A 23,570-nucleotide genomic window follows, 5' to 3' on the forward strand; every position below is an offset into this window, starting at 1 on the left:
CCACTGAACCACGATGCCATGTACTAATAGTGTGATTGCAATTTGAATAGTGACTTACACCTGTGGCCTTTAAACAAACAATCTCATACTCTGGTTCCTGGTGTAATACATCTTCATACACGGGTATAATACTGGATTAGGATTAACTATCCCAAATCTTAACCTTTCCTTTGGATGTAGATTGCTAGTGCTCACCCACAAATTTGTCCATGAGATAGTGTTGGAAATTGGAACGCCAATTAATGTAAGGTCCTGATCTGCTCCTGATTTAGGCAACTGTGCACACACCCAACAGTCACTACAATTAACAACTTTAGTAACAGTCTGCATCAATTTCAGGTATAAGTATTGGTCCCAGGCTGGTACACCAGTTATCATATAAATCCAAATTATGACTGATGCAATTTCATATGTAAGGGTCCTGAAGGTTCGATCCGTCATGTCTTCTCTGGTTCTGGTGCTTTCTTTATTCTTTAGTAATGTATTCAAGCACATTGTTTCTTTATCTTCACTGCTGTAAAGGTGGTCAATAATATCTGATACGGTCCACTCCACTTCTCCTGTAGAGGATGTCCTGAAAAATTCTTAACATGAACCCAGTCTCTGGATCTAAAAGAGTGAGTCAGATAATCCATGCTTCTCGCTCTTGTCCCTAATATTCTTTTATTTCTTCTAATATTTTACTTGGCTAGCCTCTTCTTTTGACCGAGGTTTAGTTTGAATTCTTAACAGAGCCAGTGGTAAGGCTTGGTACCAATATAAATTTATTTCCTGACATATTTTACTAGTCTGTTGTTTGATCAGATGGTTCACCTTTTCTACTTGCCCACTGGCCTGAGACCTGTATGGAACATGTAGTTGCCAATCAATTTCTAATTTTTGCTAAATTCTTGTAACTACTTTGCACTGAAGTGCAAGCCTTAGTCGGAAGAAATTGCCGCTGGTACTCCAAAATACGGTATTATACAGTTTAACAATATTTTAATTACTTGTCTTGCATTATTTATTCTACAAGGGAATGCTTCTGGCCACCCTGAAAAAGTATTTGTTAACACCAACAAATATTGGTAACCTCTTTTTCTCAGTAATTCAGAAAAATTTATATGCCAGTGCTGTCTCAGATAACTTCCTCCCACAGTTGTACCAATTTGATTTCTATTTTCAGTTTTAGGATTATTCTTGAGACAGAGCTGACATTGTCACTAATTGAACTATGATATATAGATTCCTTCCTATAATTTGTCTAAGTATTTATACAAAGAGTTGCTACCCAAATCAGTTTTATTATGCTCCTCCTGAACTAGCTTTCAGAGTCGCCCATCAGATATCTGAACCCAACCCTCTTTGTTTTCCTCTCCTTTGAGATCTTCAATCAATTTTCTATCCTCCTTTGAATATCTAGGTTTAGATTTCTCAATGCTTAGTTTGCCGTCAGGGATTAAGGGAATGATTTTAGATTGTTAAACTTCTCATTTGGCTCCGAAGTCAGCCAAATTATTTCCAATTTCCTAATGAGAGTCACCTTGTTGATGCCCTCAACAATACATAATAGCTACTTCCTCAGGTAACTGAACAGCTTCCAGTAGAATTTCTGTAGCATGTTTAATCTGTTTCCCTTGTGTGTTCAAAAGTCCTTGTTCTTTCCAGATGGCACCATATGCATGGACCACACCAAATGCATATTTAGAATCAGTCCAAATATTTATCCTTTTGGCTTTAGACAATTCCAGGGCTCTCGTTCAGCATGTTCCAGAGGTTTCTTTCAAATCTGATCTGCTTGAATATACAGCCTCTATAGTGGCCAAGCAGCCGTGTGTTAGTAGTTCTGTTGGTTATTCCTGCAAAAGGGTGCTGGATTTGTTAGCGTCGAGACAAACACATAACTGCCAGGATGGTTATATGAGGTGCTTTATTGAGGCGCCGGGAACCAGGGGTACGCACCCAAATCTGGTTCTGACTCCCATCACATCGCGTTCACAATTTATACACTAAAAATTTCCTAACTAATACATATTCAACACAGATTACATCATTCACTAATACATATGCATCAAGGATTTCTACATCAGTCTATTACGACACCAGCCTCTTTTGCGCTTGCGCAGCCCCCTCTGGTGGTTGCCCTGATGAAGTAAGGAGTCTTCCTCAGATGAAGTAAGGAGTCTTCCTCAGATGAAGTAAGGAGTCTTCCTCAGGTTGTCCTCTTTACCTTTTCTCTACTTGGCTAGTTCCCAATTGTCTTGTGGATGTTAGCATTCTCTTATCTTCACCAGGATGCTTCTGGCATGCCCTTTTTGGCTATCTTAAACTTAGGTTCTGCTTGGGTAGAGTTTTACAATACATACACCCATACTCCCCTCACCATATACAGTTATGTTAGCTCTTGCTACCAAGACTACAATTGTAACGTTTAGTTACAGAGTAACTATGATACAAAACAGCAAAGTTACAATGTCTTCTAATATACAAAGCCTCACTATTGATTTATAAATTTCTCAAATATAATCATTTTACTATTTTATATGATTATTTTATTGTAAAACCTTCACCCTCTCTAACAGATTGACAACATTAGTAACCACGATTTCTATATCATCGTGTTCCACAAGGGTGGCCTGATATTTTAAAAAACAGAATCATAGAATCATAAAATAGTTAGGGTTGGAAAGGACCTTAAGATCATCAAGTTCCAACCCTCCTGCCATGGGCAGGGACACCTCACACTAAATCGTATCACCCAAGGCTCTGTCCAGCCTGGCCTTGAACACTGCCAGGGATGGAGCATTCACAACCTCCCTGGGCAGCCCATTCCAGTGCCTCACCACCCTAACAGTAAAGAATTTATTCCTTATACCCAACCTTCTCTCAGTCAGTCCGGGTGGTTTCTTAAAGTGAAAAATATATCTGCATAAACAATGTATCATAGCTCAAGGTTCCATTTTTAAGCCATTTTTCCTGATCTTCCAAAGCATACAAAGGCCACCACTGGTTACAATATTTTATCAACGTTTTCTCATTTACCGAGCCCCCAGGAAACCCTCCCAGTTCTTTCCAGTGTGCCAAAATGCACCCTAAAGGACTCTTTTTTCAAGATCTCTCCACTCTGCTGATTTCCCATTATCAATCTTGCATTCAACACAAACACACGGGATCCCACAGACACACTCCACACAGTTAAAACACTTGAGACAGAGACTAAAATTCTATCAAACTAACGACAAGTTATAACAGTCTGGCACCAGTACCAAAATTACAAGACCAAAATCAGAACTATAACAAGCCACAACATAAGTCAAATACCAGTAAAATCCAAAACGTTTCCTACAAGGAGCCCACTGCATCTTTCAGGACCCAAACGACAAGACGCCCTCTGCTTCTTGTGGGTGTATACCAAAAGGACGCTAGCAGCCGGGTATACAATCATAGAATAGTTAGGGTTGGAAAGGACCTTAAGAACATTCAGTTCCACCCCTCCTGCTATGGGCAGGGACACTTCACGCCAAATCAGATCACACAAGGCCTCATCCAACCTGGTCTTGAACACTGCCAGGGATGGAGCATTCACAACCTCCCTGGGCAACCTATTCCACTGCCTCACCACCCTAACAGAAAAGAATTTCCTCCTTATATCCCCTGTTTAAGTTTTAACCCGTTACCCCCTGTCCTATCACTACAGTCTAATGAAGAGTCCCTCCCCAGCATCCCTTTACCCACGAGATTTCCTATCTCGATTTATGGAAGGCTTCCAAATCTTGCGTACGCTTACCAAAACAATTTACCAAACCGAGATGCCCCCTGCACCTTACAGACTATACAAAAGAAAAGAATGCCTTTTATCATATGGTCCTTGTCTGCTCCCGCAGTGATCCGAATGAGTTGAGGGGTCCCCCTGGGAAAAACTCCCGAGGGCCCTAGGGAGCCCTGTCCTCAGCGGGTCCTGCAGCCGAGCAGAGAGGGTCCCATCTGAGTCGCCAAATTGATTCGGAGGAAACTCCAGGAACAAACTCGCCAACAAAGTTTCAAGTTAACAAGCAGGTATTCTTTATTGCGGCGCCGAGAGACACGGGAGATAGCTTCACCTAACGTGTGTCTCCGTATTGCTAAACGGGCCATCCTTACATAGTCACTGGACACACATATTCATGAGGCTACACATGAATTACATCATTTTCCAGTAAGTTTCCCACGTTTACAAAAATGCGATGGTGGTCTTTTAGGGTCGTTTACTTCTCCCAGCAATCTTCATAACTTCTGGCAGTTTTTGAAGCACCAGCTTAATTAACATTACAGACATAGCAATCATCCTGTCCTTCTACTTATCAGTTAGTTTAACTGCTCCCACCCTGGACATCTGCTAGTCCTGGATACTCCCCAGTAGATACTTACACCAGCTTAATGGGTTCATTAACACCACAAACATAGCAATCATCCTGTCCTTCTACATATCAGTTAGTTTAACTGTGCCCACCTTGGATATCTGCTAGTCCCAGATACTCCCCATCCCCAGGTCCTGTTTTTCTATCCTGCTTTTCTTACACTTTTAGTGCTAAGGTCCTAAGGACCTAAAACTATGTCAACCACCTTCAAGCACCGCAGTTATTTTCCATTACAAAGCCATCAAACTTAATGTTTATATAGAACTGATTATATTGTGCTTTTGTGCCTTCTTGTCTCAGCTTTCATTCAAAAATGTCGATTTTTATTGTACCTGTAAAATATGCAAACCTATCAATATTTTAGTTTCATTGCAACTATCAAAAGACATTATAATTACTACCTTACTTAACAGCTAGGATTAGCCAATTGTCACCTAATTTAACAGTTGTAAACAAGAGAGAGTTTACCATGGAAAAGAAAATACCACTGTGATACAAAAGCAAATAAAAATTACCCTGACTCTTTTAACATAACAGGTAAGACAGTCAAAAGATTTTCTGTTAACATCGTGTGAAAAAGATTTATTTAAGCCTGTGTGTTAAAATCATATGGAATTGACTATTCAGGAACAACTATTTTCACAGCAAAGGGAAACAGCAACTGTGCTAACAGCTCATTTTGCCACTGTAGGTTCTAGCTAATGGCTTGCTAATTAGTACTGATGAGAAAAGATAATGTAGGTAGATAAATGTCTGTGCCTTCTACTTCATTGTGTTAAAGTTAATTAGAGATTTAAAGTAAACAGAGTACTCCCTGTTTGCATGGGACAGCAAATAAGTATTTCCTACAGAAACCTGAAACTCCGGTAGTTTCACTCTGAAAGAAGCCAGTCTTGTGTATACAAACGTAAGTACTGGATTAGAGATCAGCCACTAAACTTGCAGAAGCCTCATCTGCTGAGGCAGGAGTATCTCAAGTCAAATTTTGACTTATTTTCAAGGATTTCAAGATCCAGGTGATACTTGCTTACAAAAGCTGTGGATTGATAGACTCTTCAGCACAAAATGAAGGGCTACTGTTTGGGTTTACAGTCCTTTGGGGTTTTGGTTTTAAAATGTATAATATATTGTGCTTGTAGTGAGTCTGAATAAGGTAAAACATAAGCTTGAGAAATTAATCAAAATACGAGCTTCTCAGGGATAACACTGGGAATTAAAATCCAATTTTTGAACAGCTGGTTCTTACTAGTGAACACTTCCTGGTTCTCATGTAGTCTTTGTATAGAATATACTCAGCTGCACGTTCCCCTTGTGATACCACACCCCCCAGCGAGGTGTAGACGCCTGGAAGCACAGCGGGACACGGCTCTTCAGGTACAAGTCTGGGGCAGGCTTCTGCACGGGTACCTGTGCACGGCCTGTTTGAATAGCTCGCAAAACAATGCTGTTAGACAAACTTTGCCACGTATCGGCTAAGGCTTGTAATTCAACTAAATCCGCACCTCCCTTGGTCATATTGATCCAGGGTGGAGTTTGCTTTACCCCTGGATTTAGATAGGAAATGTTCTACAGTGGTTTTGCTGCCCTTCCCTTCGCCCAGAGCGCTGAGGAGTTCGGGGACAGGCCCTCCTCTGGAGCATTACGCGTTTCCAGGTAGCCGAGCTAATGGGCACTATCGAGTGTCTGTCAGTTTTTAGTTAATGTCTTTTTAAAAACACCGAACACGTTTCTGATCGTGGGCTGTCAGCAGCACACTGCAGCATTCCTCCATTTCTGTACAGAGCATTCCGGGACGGAAGGGCTGGCCGGAGTCGCTGAAGAGCCGGGTTTGGGACCTCTCAGGCGGCCACCAGTGGCGCCTGAGGGACGCCCAGGACAAGCTCCGGTCACTGCCGTGCCCCACGCCCTCCAGCTCCGCGACACCGCCTAACGCGCCCTGCCCCGCTGCCGGGCTCAGCCTTCCGGTCTTGGCCCCCTGAGGGGCGGGGCGGGCCCCAGCGGAGGCGGTACCGTCCCGCCCCCTTGGCGTGACTCAGGTTTGTCCCGCATGAGCCGCCGTAGCGCAGAAATGGCGTCGGCGGGGTCGAGTGATAGCGATGGAGACGAGCTGGTGAGTTACGGGACTGCGCTGCAGCCGCTGGCGGAAGGTGAGAGAGCTCACGGAGCAAGACTGCTGCTCTCGTGGGCTCCGTCGCGCTTTGCGGTGGGCGCTGGGGAGCACCGCGGGCCGGGAGGCGGCCAGGCTTGTGGGGCTTGTACTGGGGAGGTGTCCGGAGGGCCCGCACACCGGTTCGGCGCAGGGCTGCTGCCTTTCCTGCGGCCTTCGCTTTGGGAACGCTAAGGGTCGCCGGGTGGAGCGGTGTGGGAGCGGAAGGCAGGCTGCCCGCCGCGATGATGTGGGACGTGATGCTCAGCACTACGCCGGCTTTCCGGGGTGTGGGAGAGGGACTGGGGTACCAGGTCTTGCTGTGATCGGAGCGGGGGCCGGTCTGTCTCAACTGTCCTTGCGCCAAGCTTCGGAAAATAAAAAATACGTACGTAAAAAAAAAACCGGCGTTCAGGTGTAACAGCTGAGCTCTGTGCAGTTACACACGTTAGTATAGTTGTGTTCTCAGCAAGGCAAGAGAAGACGCAGGGGAGGTCTTGTAACAGTCTTCTAGTACCTAAAGGGGCCGACAGGAAATCTGGAGTGGGACTTTTAACAAGAACATGTAGTGACAGGACAAAGGGGAACGGCTTTAAACTTGGAAAAGGGTGGATTTAGAAGAGATATTATGAAGAAATTCTTCACTGTGAGGGTGCTGAGGTGCTTGCACGGGGTGCCGAGAGAAGCTGTGGCTGCCCCATCCCTGGCAGCGTTCAGGGCCAGATTGGATAGGGCTTGGAACAACCTGCTCTAGTGGAAGGTGTACCTGCCCATGGCAGGGCTCTGAAATTGGATGAGCCTTGGGGTCCCTTCCAACCCAGACCAGCAGGTGATTCTATGAATTTCCTACTTGGATTCAAGAGATGGGCTTGGCATTGTTTTTACAGCTGTGACTCCTGAGTCCAAGCTACTTAATTAATACAAATATTGTTAGAAAGTGGCAAATTCTCATGTCAAAGTTGATACTGTAATTTCTCAAAACCATTACCTGAGTAATGAAATCCTGTCAGGGGTCTTGTATACTTAACAACTAAAAGTGTCCTTTCACAGGAAAAAAAAAAAAAAAAGTTCTTGGAACGCGTTAGAATTCAGGATTTCTACTTGAACACTTCATGCCTTTATGTCAGCAGCAAACGTCAACAATGTATACAAATAATATGGCTAGGAATAAATGTGAAGTGTGTGATGCTTTCCACCACAGGATGGCTACTGTTTGATCCAGTTTTTAATTGGAATTAAGAGATGGCATCTGGAGCAAGCGGGGAGTCCATTCTTTATGCAGGGTTGTGACTTACTTTCTGATTTAACTGTAGGTGAACGACTTAAAAAGCCAGTTCCTCTTCAAGAGCAGACTGTTAAAGATGCAAAGGGACGATATCAGCGTTTCCATGGAGCGTTTACTGGTGGCTTCTCTGCTGGCTACTTTAACACTGTTGGCACAAAGGAAGGTTGGATACTTTTCTGTCTTCTGAGGAGGGTTGATTTGTTGCCGTAATTTGATGCCTTAATTAATTGTCATTAAATGTTGGTTGGGTTGGGTTTTTTTGTTTGTTTTGTTTATGTATTTTTTTTCCTTTCCTGCTATTTGTTATACTGTAAATAGTTGAAACGATACTGTTGAAGTTAATTCCCCTGAATTTTTGGACTGCAGTTTTATAGATGTTCCCCTGCTCTCAAACTTAAGGTGAAAAGTTGAAACGTTTGAGTTGCTTTCAAATACTATATTGCAGTCTCTTACTTGGATACTTACTCTCTTTAAAGGATGGGCTCCCTCGACTTTTGTATCGTCACGGCAGAAAAGAGCAGACAGAACTGTTCTTGGACCAGAAGATTTCATGGATGAAGAGGTAAATTTAGAAAGTAGTAGAAATCTTTTGGAATGAGTTGCCATGACAGCAGGTTTTTCAGGCAAGGAAATCTTAAATCGAAAAAATGGAAGTGACTTTAAAATTACTTCTTGTGTACAGTGTTATACTGCTGGGTCCTATAGGGTGTTTCATAGGTCCATGTAGGAAGTTCCTGTAATTTCCATTTTAAAACCCAACCAACCAGAAAACCAAAATCTCCTGAACTAAACAGATGACCAAAAGCACCCAAAAAACCAAAACCAGAACTCAAGCCTTTCACTTTATTGGAAAATACAACTACTTTTGAAGGTGTTTAAAAACGAGACCAGTCAAATTATTGAAAAAGCAACTGTATAAATGGCTTAAAAAAATTAGCTGATGTGGGGGTCATATCCCCTTTTCTTTCCTTTGCCATTACAGTGAATAACCTTTTGAGGGAAACATCGTTTTAATCTTCTTTTTTTTTTCTTTTTTTTCCTCATTTTGTCTATATTCCCCAGGATTTTAGTGAATTTGGGATAGCTCCGAAAAATATTACAACCACAGATGATTTTGCATCCAAAGCTAAAGACCTGATAAAAGAGAAAGCAAGACAGATTGCAGGAGTAGTTGCTACCATTCCAGGAATCACTGCATTTGATGATTTAATAGGCCCATCAAAGTAAGTAAATTTATGTGAGAGTTAACCAGATGATTTCACTTAGAAGTGTTGTATTGGCTAAAAAGTAATGTTTGATCACAGTAATTCATGAAAGAGACTTGGAGATCTGCAGTGTTGCACTTTCCAGGTGGCCTCAGCCTGGATTTTTGTTTTGTATGTGCAGACTCTTAGCAGGTAGACATTTCCAAACTGGGATGTCTTGTAAATGAAGATGTTGATACATTCAGTTTGGATGTTAAAGTGGGGCGTATAATTTTGAATGGTAGATATGTATTGTCTTAAAAATATTAAAGATGTGGTTTCAGGCAATTCCTTTTGTTTTCTTCTTAGAATAACAGTTGGGGTTGAACTATTACGAAAAATGGGCTGGAAAGAAGGACAAGGAGTTGGACCACGTGTCAAAAGAAAGCCGTGCAGGCAGAAACCTGGTAAGTTCAGTGAAATTCCTGAACTTCTAATAGAAAATTAGCATAGACTGATGAGAAAGATAATTTTAAAACCTTCTCTTTGGTCTGTTTCTTTAATCTTGGAGAAATTTCACAAAGAGTTGTAATTTAGCATTAGTTGTAATTATGCTATTATGTGTCTTGCAGACCCTGCAGTGAAAGTATATGGTTGTGCATTACCACCTGGACTCTCCGCGGGTTCTGAGGTATTGAACAGGCAGAAATTCTTTGTTTACTTACATGAGAATAGGTGCTAAGGCGTTTAACTCCCCCCTCCTTCATTGATGTCTTTGGTATTTTAACATGCAGTTCCAAGCTTTTTAAAAAGTATTCATAAATATTTATCCTTACAGTGAAGAAAGGTTTTTTAAGTAAATACATTTGTTCTTTTGCTACCTAGGCAGGTGTAATTCATACGTACTTTCTTACATAATTCAGGAAATTCAAACTTACCTAGTCTCATGTTCACTAAATGTTGTAAAAACTCAGCATAAAAAAACTTTAAGTTATATTTGCTGTTAATACTTCTATTTTCTACAAGGATGAAGAGGATGAATACCAGCCGGAGAATGTGACATTTGCACCAAAAGATATAATGCCTGTAGATTTGATTCCAAAAGAGAATGTCCATGGACTTGGCTATAAGGGATTGGACCCCTCACAAGCTTTGTTTGGTGCCTCTGGAGGAGGACACCTGAATCTCTTCACAGGTGATTCTGACGATACAAGGAATTTAATTGGTGATCTGAGGCACAGTAAAGGAAGAAAACTAGGTATTACGGGCCAGGTGAGGACATTTTTAAAAGCATTTTATTGTTAGCGCAATGAAATCTAAGTAAGTGTTGAGTTTTCTTCTCTGGAAGGCACCTAGTCATTATAAAGTTGTAATAAAATATTAAATGTGGTTTGAGAAGAGGATTTTTAAAATTTTTTACTTAAGGTGAAGATGTGGGCAAATCCATAGAACTCTTACATGCCTCCACTTACTGATACTGTTAAAAGGAACTATGAAATACCTCAGTGGTAAAGGTGGAAAAAATTTTTGTCTGTCTTTGATTAGAGAAAATTAACATTCAGTGCTTCTTTAATTTATATTTTTGTTCAGTTTTACTTCCACTAATGTTGAGTCTGTCAGTATCCTGGGTTCAGCAGTAGCAGTCATTTTTCTCTCAGTAGCTGGTGCCGTGCTGTGGTTTTAGACTTTAGTCTGGGAACAGTGCTGATAACACACCTAGTTTTCTAGTTCTTGCTCAGTAATGCTTACTCCTATCAAGGATTTTTTCAGTCTCATTTTCTGCCAGGGAGGAGGGGAAGCTGGGAGGAAGCAGAGACAGGACACCTGACCCGAACTAGTCAAAGGGGTATTCCATACCACGGCACATCATGCCCAGTATAGAAACTGGGGGGAGTTACCCATAAGGGCCAGATTGCTGCTTGGGTCAGGCTGGGTATTAGTCAGTGGGTGGTGAGTGGTTGTATTCTCTTCCCTTGTTATTTCCCTTACCATTATTAAAATTGGTGGTAGCAGTAGTGGTTTGTGTTATACCTTAGTTACTGGACTGTTACTTCAACCCATGGGAGTTACGTTCTTCCGATTCTCCTGCCCATCCCTCCACCAGCAGGGGGAGGAAGAACAGGTGGAGTGAGCGAGTGGCTACGTGGTTTGGAATTGCAGGCTGGGCTTAAACCACAACTGTCAGCTAGAGAGGTTTTGCTTCCTTCCATGGTATTTGTAGTTCTTAAGTAGAAGCATTGTCAATTTATATTTCTGGGAATTATACTTGTTTAATTTTCATGCCAACTTAGTTTTTTATCTTTTGAGAACTTAACGTGCTCTTAGTCAGACTGTAGATGTTACCCTGTGGAATTAAGCTACTGTTCTCATCCCCTATAGGCCAAACTCACTGTCCCTCCCTGCCAAGAGAGTGGAATATATTTGCTTTTGTGTTTGGTTGGGTTGGCTCTTTATTTCACTAGTTGGTAGCACTTTTTTTTTTTGTGAAGCTGTACATTTTTCCCAGGATATATATACGTATACTGGACATCTTGTGTAATACAGATGAATAGATATATATGTAGATGTGTTCTGACCTGACTTAAAAATACTAATTTTACACCTCTGAATTCTTGTGTTTATTTGAATATGTATTTTAGGCTTTTGGTGTAGGAGCTTTAGAGGAGGAAGATGATGATATTTATGCAACTGAAACACTATTAAAATATGATACAGTTCTGAAAGATGAGGAACCTGGAGATGGCTTTTATGGCTGGACAGCACCTAAACAGTATAAAGCAAACAAAAGTAAGAACTGGTTCTGTCTGAAGAGCTGTAATGTAACTTGTATTGGGGGTGGAGGAGGGAAGAAGGCAGAAATGTAGTCTCTGTTTGCCAAGTATTTGAATTTTCAGGGGACTGGTATCTTCTAGCTCTGATTTCTGGAACATTATCTATTCTTCCTTTATTGAAGTGTCCAAATCTGGAAATAATTTCCAAAGTCCTACACTAATCCCAGTGTATATTAAACTCCCAAATTCTGTTTTTTAAAGGACAACATGCATTGCTTTGTGAGATGCAGTATTTAGTTCCACTGAACAACTGTTTGTGAATCATGGCTACAAAATAACACCAATACTTGCAATGAAAAATCTTTTTTTCTAGATACACTTGTGTATTTTCAAATTAATTTGTAAATTTGGTCTTTATATCACTTTAGAGCAGTTTCTAAGTGCATGAAATACTGTAGTTAATGTTAGTTGTACACTATTAATGGCGCTCATGATCTTGGCTAGGCACAGCAGTGATACTTTTGCCTTACTATGAACCATGTTCATCCTACAGCAATCTCTCTGGTAGCAGTTTTTTAGCCATACAGTAGTATCAAGATTCAGACCCCTTAATTTTAAATGAAAGACAACTACAGTTACACTCAATAAAATATATTGAAAAATGGAAAATAATCAGAAAAATGCTTTTTGCCAAACATATATTATTTAAAATCTGACCGATTCTCTGGTCATTTTGTAGGGTCAGAAAGAGAAGTTAAATACACAGGCATAATCTTGGATGGTTTTTTGCTGGCATCAAAATCATCAACTCCAAGCAAGGTAAGCAGATACTGATATTTAAGTATTAAGAATAACATCAGCAAATTGACATGTGAGCTGTATGGATATGGACTTTAAGGATGCTCACGAGCTTTTATGTTCTTAGTTCTCATCAGCAATAAAGTTTGTGGAAGGAGCAAAATTATAGTGTTGAAAGCTATAATTGAATAATGGAAACCTAAAACTTGTCAGACTAGTGGGTGAATTTAGATTTTGCCTATATACTGGCTTTGAACAAGTGCCTTTCACACTGTTGTTTGGCATAAAGTTAAGAGGAATGGTTTGATTTCACTTTGAAATAAAAAGTAGTACATATTTTATTTCTGGATCTTTTAGATGCAACATTCAGTTTTCCATAAAAATCGGGTCCCATACTTCTGTTGGTAACAAGTGAATTTGTTAACTTTGTTTCAGATTTGCCTCATTTATACCACATATATTTGCATAAATGAGAAAACAAACAGAATTGTGGTCCTTTTTCTAATGAAGAAAAAGGATATTGGTATATAAAATTGCATTGTTTGGGAAGCATAGGGATAACCTTTGGAGTAACAGCTTGAATTAAGGAAAGTGGGGGAAAAGGACTGTGAAAGACATTAAAATACAATAAGCACAGAAGTATTCAATAGTGCAATTAACTGATTAAAACATGTGACTTTTGTTAAGAAAAGTAATTATTAAGCAATACCTAGAGCTTTTATCAAATAAAAGCAATGCATGTTAAAACTTGTTAATTTTGCTACAGCTTGATGTACATTTTTCCTAGTTTTCGTAGTATGTATTAACAATGTAAGATTGTTCCCAAAGTCTGTATTACGATGCTACTTACTGGCTGGGTCTGAAAGAATCAGTAGCTTGTTATACCTGTTTCTACTGCTGAGGTGTAAACATGAATTTTTAGAGTGAGGTGACTTTTACTGAAACACATTTGTAAGTGTTACATACAAAGCTGTATCTCTTTGTTATTGTATTTTTTTTTTTTTGTCGTCTCCCTGCCAAGATATATCCACCACCTGCCCTGCCACGAAATTACAGACCAGTCCATTACTTTCGACCAGTGGTAGCAGATGGGAATGAAAACTGCCATTTACAGAAGGCACTAGAGGAATCAACTGGAAAACTTGAGAAGGATACGAGACAGCAAAGCAGGCATGCTCTGAATGCTTCCCAAAGGAGGGAACAACTAGGAGAGCCTGGTCTAAAAGGTACTGATAATATGTGACAACATCTTTGTTTGGGTATCAGGTCCCCTATTTGTCTATATAACAGCAAAAATTTGGTCTAGTCTGAACAGTATTTGCTAATGTAAACATACTAAATCTAGTTGGCTTAGTTAGAATACCTCATCATTGTTCAGTTTCATCTCAACCGCTTGTTGACATATCTGCCTATATTTTTATTTACTTCAGTCTTTTAAAGAGTAAAAAAGTGTGTGGGATTGTGTTTTGCTGCGTTATTTTTATTTTTCTTTTGTGGCCTTATTATGGATTTAGAATACAAAAGGCTGTGAGGTTTGGGGTTTTCTTTCCCTGGAAAATGAGGTTTCACTGAAATACATTCAAATTCACTAGAGAAGTAATTTCTAAATGTGGTTTGCATTTGTATCCCCAGTACTAAAGTTTACAAATATGTAAATGTGTGGAAAATAGCATAAGACATGCATGAGTGGCCTTTTTTTTTTTTTGTCATCTCTGCTATTACACTATTAATTGCTGCTTAAGAGCATTTTCTCTGAATGTTTGTTCATAGTTGTAGGCTTTTTTCCTCTACTGAAGTGGCAGAAATAGCTATAGTAAGTTTTTATTTCTTACTGCTTTTCTTTTTTTGGTTTTAGGTCCAGCTCCTTCTGTTTTGGAATATCTGTCTGAGAAAGATAGAGAAAGACTCAAAAAAGTGAAACAAGCATCTGAACAAAAAATGAAAGCAAAAATAATTCCACAGGAGCCCCAAAACAGCAGCGGCCAGCCAACCTCCCTAGATGGTGCTTCTCACAAATGGCTAAAGTTGTTGGGGCCGCAGTTAGCAGATGCTGGTTCTAGTGACTTCAAACCATTTGCAAAAAATCCAGAAAAGCAAAAAAGATACGAAATTTTTGTGAAAAGTCTTAAACAAGGAGAAAAAGGTAACTGAAGAGATTAATTCCAACACTTTATTTTGTCTCTGAAAAAAATTCTTGAATTATTTTTTCCTTTTCTGTCATTCCCTTTTTTGTCCTGATGTGTTTTATGTTCACTCTGAGTTCTCTTCCACAGCATTTCTCCCTCTATTTCTTTTAACGGCCAATATTAAAAGAAACTTTTACTGATACTTAATTGTGTTGACTTCAGGAAAACTGCTCAGTAATTAAGTGTCAGCAAGACTTGATTTTAGGCATGATATTTCACATTTTGATTCTGTAGCAGAGGTGAAGTTCTACTTAATTGCCTGGGTTTTCCTTCTTCCATTTGCCAAAGTAGGCTTTAGCTTTGGTCAGTACCATGAACTATGTATGGAATAAGCATTTTCATTAAGTTTGTTTCTTTTTGAGGAGTAGAAGTGACAGATCCTATAAAGGCAGAAAGTTCACAGTAGAATGAAAGGAAAAATCAAAAGAAAACCCATACCATATGTTTTCAGAGGAGATAAGAGGTCTGAAGTTGAATGAAGCAGTTCATACTTGTCAAAGCTTGTATTCAGTGTCTTTTGGATACTCAAACTTCTGTCAGAAAAGTCTGTGGCTGTCAAATTGGAGCATGCATGCTCCCAAAAACCTCAACCCCTTAATCTGCTGTCCTTGTCCTGCTTCAGTCTCCTTCCATTTTGTTTAGGTTTTTGCTATTAAAGGATACTGTGGTGTATCTTACATTAAACCAGGTACTTTTGATGCCTTGTGGTGAGTTCCCTGGTACTGTGATTTTTATGTAAGGCATAAAAAGCGAAAATCTGACCTAGGGAGAGCAGCAGCAGCAGGTGAATGTAATTGTCTTAAAATGAAAAAGTGAGGGTTGGCTTGTTTTTAAAATTTTAAGGTACAAAGAGGCTATTGGACAAGAAGAAAAAGGGCACCAGCAAAGATTTGCAGAGGAAAGGGTATAGTGTTAGAAAACCTGGTTTTATTGTAGGATTTTTTAAAATAATCCTTTTCACTGTATGATAAAAGACTTCCTGCTCAGTAGCTGCTAATGGTTATTGCATTGGGATGGACTACTTGATCTTTGAACCCATAATTCCTCCATTCAGGACTGGGGTTTCCCCTGTGTAAAGTTGAATGTCGCTAAGGAGGTGCCTACAGGCATATTGATGAAAATGTGGAAATATTTAATTAAGCTGAGTGATTAAGATTCTCATTCTAAGAGTGTCTTTGCTTGGCTAGTGTTACTTCTGGTAGCAAATATGAATCTATTGCTTTAAATAGGATCTGTATTGTTTACAAAATTTGTATCCAAATTCTGTGTTTATCAGTGGGCACTCTATATACCAGAAAGCTCCTTGAAGTTACCAAAGGCTGGCTAGGTTTCCTCACTAGTTAACTTTTTTGTTCTGTGTCTTAGTTATTTGATACAGATTTGGATTATACTTCTTGTTTTAAATGCCTATTAAATACGTTAGATATTTTAAACATTCCTTTAGGGGGCAGTGAGTAAGGAGTCAGCATTACGAGTAAAATTATTTGAAGTATGTACCTTTCATTTGACAAATGCTGTCATTCTTGCAGTCGTGAAAAATTACTCACCAAGGATAGCACAGTTGAGATAAATACTATTCTTAAACTAAATACTCATTCAGTACTTGTGAAAATGGTTGTTTATTATATTGATTTTTTTGTTTTAAAAACTGTCAGACCTAACCAAGCTGTAATCTCTGCTAAACATTTCCCTCCTCATCTTACAGTAGATACATTGGAGCAATATTTAGACCCAAATACGACAGAATGGGAGCGAGAAAGAGAACAAGAGGAGTTCTTCCGTGCAGCAATGTTCTACAAGTCTTCCAATTCAGCGCTGTCTTCCAGGTTTACCCGAGCCAAATATGAAGATGATGTTGACAAAGTCGAAGTTCCTCGGGACCAAGAGGTATGTGTTGTTCATTGTTTTAGTACGTTCAAGTTACAGTTGCTGCCTTATCTCTGACTTCCAAAATTCTTTCTCTTTACAACTCTTTTGCAGATGCAGTGTCAATGTTCTGTTGCCTTACGTTGAGCAAACTTTTGATAACACTCATTGCATACTAAGCAGGAATTTGTTAAACTACACTTACATATTTTATGTTTCTATCCTGTTCTTAAGTCTCAGTTATAGTCAGTTTGGTAAGTTTTTACTTATTTAGCAGCTAGAAATGTTTGACTTTTTCAGAAAGATATTGATGATAAGGAAACTGCTGTGAAGATGAAGATGTTTGGCAAACTCACAAGAGACAAGTTTGAATGGCACCCTGAAAAGCTGTTGTGTAGAAGATTTAATGTTCCTGATCCATATCCTGAGTAAGATCATTGATACTGATATTTTTAACGCTTTATGAAAATTCTGAGTTTTTCATTTGCTCGAGGAAGATTTGGCTTGATGTTATCTTCTTATGTCATAATAGATGTAATATAGAACTGCCTAATGTTTCTATTTGCCTCATAAAATATGGTGACCTCTGACAATATAGTATGTTTTAAGGATTACTGTAGCTGTTTCAGCTTGTTGTAGATAATTTGAGGCCTTTTCTGTGTTGGGAGCAATCGTCAATAACCATTTTTATGTCCCTCCAGGTCTTCCATTGTTGGGCTACCAAAAGTGAAACGAGACAAGTATTCTGTTTTTAATTTCTTAACTGTGCCTGAGCCCACCACATCTGTAACTCAAGCAACAAATGAAAAAATCCAACAGAGTAATAGTCTCAACAGTAAGTTTTCTGTTACTTTATTAATTTATGAGATAATAGTATAGAAAAATCTTGTCTTTGTCATGGAAAAAATACCTGATTTATTTTCTTAATTAAAAAAAAAAAAAAAAGAATTGAATTCAGTGACATAAAACATCGAGACAGTAGTATTATGCTAGTTTCTTCTACCTAGAAGATCTTTATAGGTCGGGTATTCATTAGAAAGATTTAAAAAATGTCAAACTCTACTGAAGAAGCTGAGTAATTTAAAGTCAAGTAGGCCATCAAACGCCGGATAATTTGGCATGCAACTGATATGAATGTTTGGGATGTTTCTAGAACCAAAGAAACCTTCAAGATGGGATATGTCAGATAAAGAGAAGGAGAAAAAAGATTCTATCAGTGAATTCATTAGTCTTGCTAGATCAAAAGCTGATGCTCAGCAGCAGCAGCTGCCAGTGCCAGCAACAGAAGAAGGCGGAACTGGGCTGAGTGAAAGTCTTCCTGCTGAGGTGAGTTTACAGTGGTGTTTGAACTTAAAGGGGAGTAGCTGTAAACATTCCCAACCCTGAAATAAGGTTGGGTAATACATGTATTGATTTAATACAGATCAGTTTGCAAAAGAGCTAACTCAGCTTAAGGAGATGTGGGACTGTACTGTGAAGAATTTTGAGGTTATAAGTGAGAGATGTGAAACATTTACAGCATACAAGGAAAGCAAGTATGACTATACCTGAAGTAGGGATTTAAAAGAAGAGAAAATACACCTTAGTAGTCTGGGAGTTAAATTTGGTCCCTTTACATCCCTTTTGCTCTTAGGTGCAGAAGATACATAAATATATATATGATTTTTTTTTCCTTTTCCTGCTTTGAATAGAGAACTGTGGATACTTTGGCAAGAAAAGGGATGTTTTCCATTTGCTTTAAATTTAACTGTGTATAACTGAAGTTTGAATTAATGAATTAGAATTTATAATATCTGGGGATCTATTTTCAACCATCTGTGTAGCACAAATTGCACTACTCTTTACAGGACACTGTCTTAGCTTAGCAGTGTTTCAGAGTTCTACTGTTTCAGACTAGCAGTTCCTAAGATTGTGTATTTCACAGCTACTGTGATACTCTAGTGTTCTGTAAATACATGTCAGCATATTTGAAGTTACTGCCTAGCAGGGAGGGATCATTAGTTTCTTTGGTGTTTAAATGCAGTTTGTTAACGATGTTGTTTTGCAGGCAGCTAATGAAGATAAAGATCAGGAAGAAGACAGCAGACCATCCATAGACTTATTTAAGGCCATCTTTACAAGTTCCTCAGATGAAAAATCTTCTTCATCTGAAGAAGAGAGTGAGGAAGAAGAGCAACCATCTACTTCAGTAGTAGATTCAGAAACCACCAAGCAAGTTGATCCCCCAGGCAGTTCTTCATCTAATGTACAAGGTAGTACTCAACAGATGTTCATTTTTATAAATACATGAAAAAAGCTTCATTTATAAATAGTGCTGCTAGGACAATGCTAGGCTTTTGTGCAGATCATCTGGCACTGGTGTTGCTGTAGAAAACGTGAATAATACAGTGCTGAATAAGGTCTTGCATGTTCTAGGGTTATTTACATTGCCATATGTCTTGTGTAGATTTTGCAAGCTAGCTGCTCTATGAAGCTCTACTTGCTATACAGTGAGGAGGAACAAAACATCTAATGTTAGAGCATACATAACAAATACAGCGAAACTTTTCTACCTGTGATAAATTCAAGATAGATTGATCGATTGACTGTCTTGTGGTGGATATTTGACAAATTCAGAAACAAATAACTTGCACTTCTCTGATAATAAAAATTCAGTCTTTAAATACTGCCATTCCAGTAAAATACAATGTTGAAATAATTTTACTAAGACATTGGAAGTTGCATATTATTTATATTCTAGTTATAAAATTTTCCAGAATACTTAAACAAGAGGGGGAGAAAACCAATCTTTTACTCTACTTACTAGTATTTAATAAGTGAGCTGTAAAAAGTTTCTGTATTTTCAGGGTGTCATTAAATTAACAAAATGTACAATAGCTTACAATGAAAATACTTTGTCCACTTACTGTCATACATCTTGTGGAGACTTTTATTCATTCTAAGTAATGGAAGGGTAGTACTGTGTTACTAAATGAAAGCAAACATATGCACTGTTATTAATTTAATTAGTAATTGTATAGTTTAAAAGGTCAATTTTGATTAAAAAAAAAAGTAAATCCAACAAACAACACAGAATGTTGACGGCTTTCAGAATGCCAGCTATCCAGCTGTCCAAAGCAGTCCGCAGGGAAACATGATGCTCATCTATTTGCTTTCTTGGGAAGTTTTTAGAAAGCCTTCTTTAACTTTCTTCAGCACTTCTTGGGAAAAAAAATCTTACTGTATATTCCCTTCAAATAATGACGTTTTTGTGTTTTTTGTAGAGAATGTGGTTGCTACAACTGATGCTGGTGTTCCTTTGTTGCCTACTTCAAAGCAGGAACTGGATGCATCTGAGGAATTTGGACCAAAATTGCCTCCGGCTTTTTATTCTGGTAGGTTCTGTAGACTTCTAACGTTTAAATTCTGCACATCAAAATTGTATGCAAAATACACAGTATTCCTATTTAAAAACCATTTGCCAGTAGGCATTCTTAAATGAGATCAGCAAATGCTTTTGTTAACACACTGTGGTCCACTAGTAGGAACCTCTTTGCCTATGTACCAATTTTGCTGTAGCTCTATAGAGGCAATGATAAAAGAATGTAGTGAAAATGACTAGCATTATGGTTTCTTTTAATAACGGATTGCAAGGTCATTTAATTACAATAGGGAGGTTGCAGTTAGGAGTTTTAGACATTTAAGTTCCGTTTGAAAGCTTAGTTGTGGGTTGGTTGGTTTGTTGTTTTGTTTTTTTTTTTAACCTATCATATTAGTTTAAAAGTAAAATAGAATTTAATAATAAAATTACTTTGGTTTTGGTCATGGGATTTGTTTTGATTTTTTTTTTTTTCCTTCATTGGCTTTGCTCTTTAGGCTGTACTTGGCAACAGGAACTAGAGGTGCCACCAAGTTTTCCTGGGCCTCGTAAAAGAGAAAAACAGAGGAAGAACAGACAGAAACAAAAGACTAAGCGAGAACACAAACACAAAAAGGAAAAGGTATTTAATTTAAATATAAACTGTCTATTGATTCTTTGATTTGCCAGTCAAATTTTTTTATTATTTATGCTGTTATCCAGGTTTACCCAGGCCAAATATGAAGATGATATTTTATAAAATAGATATACTGGGACTAGAACTTGTTTTTCAGGTGTCTTGAAACCTGAACTTCAGAACAGACAATTATCCAGCCTAGCGAGCTGCTTTTTCCATACACACAGTGGGACTACAGATCCAATATTGTCAATTGTTTAATGTTACATGCTGAAGATACTGGGCATATTCTGGGAACTGCATATAATTCATGGCTTGTTTACAAATAATAGTAATGAATTTTCTATTTGGGGGTGTGTGTGAGGGCTTGGGACAAAATGAGTGATTTTGGTGTATTGTATGGATGTATTTTTAGCTCAGTCTGAGTAGTGGAAAAGAGTCACTCTTGAGCGTTCTGTTTCAGCTAAGCTTGGAGTCTACACTGTAATCAACCTTTTGCTGTTGTTGCCTTTCAGAAAAACCCAAGTCGTTTCACAATGAAATGAGGAATTATTTTTCTTCTTTTTACAGAAAAAGAAACATAAGAAACAGAAAAACAAAGGAAAACACAAGGTTAAAGAATCAGAAGAAGAGAGCAGCTCAGACACTGCAGATAGCAGTGACAGTGATACAGATACCACAGGCTTGGCAGCTAAAGAACTTCTAAGAAGGTAAACAGAAAGTATACTGAAAGACTTTAAAATTTTGCAGTAAATAAGCAAAAGCATCATGCTAGTGAACTTATTTGCAGCAAATATGGATCAGCCCGTTTCTTGAGGATGATAAAATACTGCTCATTTTTTTTAATGAAGTGAAAAAGATTACAAATAATTAGGACAATTAATCTAGAGGGCGTTCCATTTTAGGGTAGAAGTTTCTTAAGGTAAATGGCACTAAATACACAACTCTGCTAGTTACTGGAGGTTAAACATATTTTGGGAAGGTATTTTGGATGGGAATCTCTTTACTTGTAAACATTGGAAGCAACACTGTCTCGTTCATAACCTTTTGGGCCTGCTTTGATTTGTTGATAATTAGCAGTAGATCTGATTCAGATAGATACTTTGTGTGGCATTGATTAAGATAGCTCTGTGCTTGAGCAAGGACCAGTGAAGAAAGCGGAACAGTGCTTGAGTCCTGTATGTGTCTGCTAAATTTAGACTGCTCTTGCATTTTTATGAAGTAGAGACTTGAACATAGTGCCAACAGAAATGTGAAGATCATGAAAAGAATGATTCACATTTTATTTTGCTCACAAACTTGAAATAAACTACAAACTAAAGTAACTTGTCTTAAGCTCAGATCATAGTCAACTTTAATTGCATCCAATGTGGAACATTCACTGTGCTGGCTTTTGTTTGGTGTTTGCTACTAGCCAAAGGAGAAGTCTCAAGGTACTTGTTGAAATACCACATGCAGCTGGCCTGATGGCAAAATGATTGGGGTCTTGGTGATCAGTGAATGGACATGTGCCAGTGGAAGGAATAGACTTGAAATGACTCTGCCTTCCAGTCCTGTGGAACTGAGCTGCAGTTAAAAAAGAAACACTTAAGTAACCTAGCTACTTCTCCTTTGGTTTCTAAATACCTAAATATACGGTTTTATGCATTTTGCACAAAACAGACTTCTTCATACAAGCAGTTATTTTGGAAGTCTTTGCATTTGCATGTGTCTCTTCAATGAGAAAATGTTTTTATCTTGCTAAGTCAGATCTGTCAAACTAAGGATTAAGAAACTGTTCAAGTAATTAAATGGTTTTAATGTTGGATTTTACATATCAGCTTGACCTCTTTCTTCTTCTTTCTCCCTTTCAGATTAAAACAACTTGAGCATTGAAGAGGGTCCTTGCTTTCTTCAGTGCTGTGTGACTGAATCTCAAATTTTTGATCTCCTCCATGATGGTAGATCAGCTGTACACTTTGAAGCACAGTAGAACTGTATTCATACTGAATTTGTTTGAAAGCAGATATGTGTATGTTAATTTTGTGGTGCTTCACATGTTTAAAATATATGGATTATGGAGTGCTGAAAAGACCCCTTCGTGGGCAGCATAATCTGAAATCTTGCAGGTTTGATTTCAATTAACATGAAGCAGTGTATTCTAAAGAATATAAGTATTACAAATAGTTTACATAGGTCATTGCCTAGGACCTCTAAAATGGTGGGGATATGTTTCAGCCTGAGTTACGTTAGAAAGTTGATTACTAAAGCCATGTAAATTTTGCATTGGGTGCAAATATTTTTAATGAGTCTAATGCAGAATTTTGCATTGCAGCTCTCATTTCATAACTCTCTAAGTGGCTGTACTTAAAGAGTTATTTTTACATCTTCAAAATATATACAGCATTTACCATAGCAGATCTAAACCAATAAACTGTCATTTTGACACAGATTAAGGCTAATGTACTAGCAGATTAGTGCTATAATCTGCTTTATTTTATGTAGTTACAATGAAAACAGTTTATACTGTTGTTTGTTTCATGCAATATGCAATTGTCATCTTGTAAAATTATTTTAATGTAAACTATGAAATAATACTGCATTGTATTTTTAATGCTGAGGTTGCAAAAATATACCCATAGAGCTCTTCCAGGTGTGTGTGGAAACCAAAACAATATTCTTGCTTAAAACTGTGAACAAAAGCTGTAAGTGAAATTTACTGTCTTTGATGGCAGTTCTTTGGGGCATGATTCAATTTATTTCCAGTATCCACAGCTCTTGAGGAGGGTGAACAAACTGAGTTGTCTCATGTTGACACATGGACTGTGGGATTTGTGAATGTAAAAGCAGCAAGAAAACTTGAGTTATGGAAGGAGAAATAAAAAATTGGACCTTGAGCTTGTCTCCGTTACAGCAAAAAACAACCAAAGAACAGGACATATTCTTACAGTTACTGTCCAGAGGCGTGCTGGTGGGAGCAGCACTGCGCCCGCGCTGGCACAGAA

General features: G+C 38.5%; 1 protein-coding gene across 2 annotated transcripts; it reads left to right on the forward strand.

Moving 5' to 3' along the window:
* The first annotated feature begins 6,405 nt into the window (after nt 1-6,405).
* On the forward strand, nt 6,406-23,489 carry GPATCH1 (G-patch domain containing 1). 2 transcript variants are annotated; one of them, XM_061469156.1, is made up of 20 exons: nt 6,406-6,523; nt 7,836-7,970; nt 8,284-8,369; nt 8,870-9,030; nt 9,361-9,458; nt 9,624-9,682; nt 10,018-10,263; nt 11,631-11,778; nt 12,502-12,581; nt 13,582-13,786; nt 14,416-14,703; nt 16,452-16,633; nt 16,913-17,040; nt 17,314-17,447; nt 17,766-17,938; nt 18,660-18,864; nt 19,876-19,986; nt 20,468-20,592; nt 21,157-21,296; nt 22,440-23,489. In XM_061469156.1, exons 1-20 carry the CDS (start codon nt 6,424-6,426, stop codon nt 22,459-22,461), a joined length of 2,826 nt encoding a protein of 941 aa, XP_061325140.1. In that variant the 5' UTR covers nt 6,406-6,423; the 3' UTR covers nt 22,462-23,489. The 2 variants fall into 2 exon arrangements, with proteins under 2 accessions (XP_061325140.1, XP_061325141.1); XM_061469157.1 differs by having other exon boundaries at nt 16,455-16,633.
* The last annotated feature ends 81 nt before the right edge of the window (nt 23,490-23,570 follow it).

This window comes from Pezoporus flaviventris, unplaced genomic scaffold, assembly GCF_033815535.1.
Source record: "Pezoporus flaviventris isolate CSIRO_AGI_PZ_B2104156 unplaced genomic scaffold, CSIRO_AGI_Pfla_v1 ptg000054l, whole genome shotgun sequence".
Lineage (NCBI taxonomy): Eukaryota > Metazoa > Chordata > Aves > Psittaciformes > Psittacidae > Pezoporus > Pezoporus flaviventris.

Coding starts and splice junctions, on each gene's coding strand:
- GPATCH1 (XM_061469156.1), top strand. CDS start 6,424: ATGAGCCGCCGTAGCGCAGAAATGGCGTCGGCGGGGTCGAGTGATAGC. Junction 9,459..9,623: donor GCCGTGCAGGCAGAAACCTG/GTAAGTTCAGTG, acceptor TGTGTCTTGCAG/ACCCTGCAGTGAAAGTATAT. Junction 16,634..16,912: donor AAGTTCCTCGGGACCAAGAG/GTATGTGTTGTT, acceptor TGACTTTTTCAG/AAAGATATTGATGATAAGGA.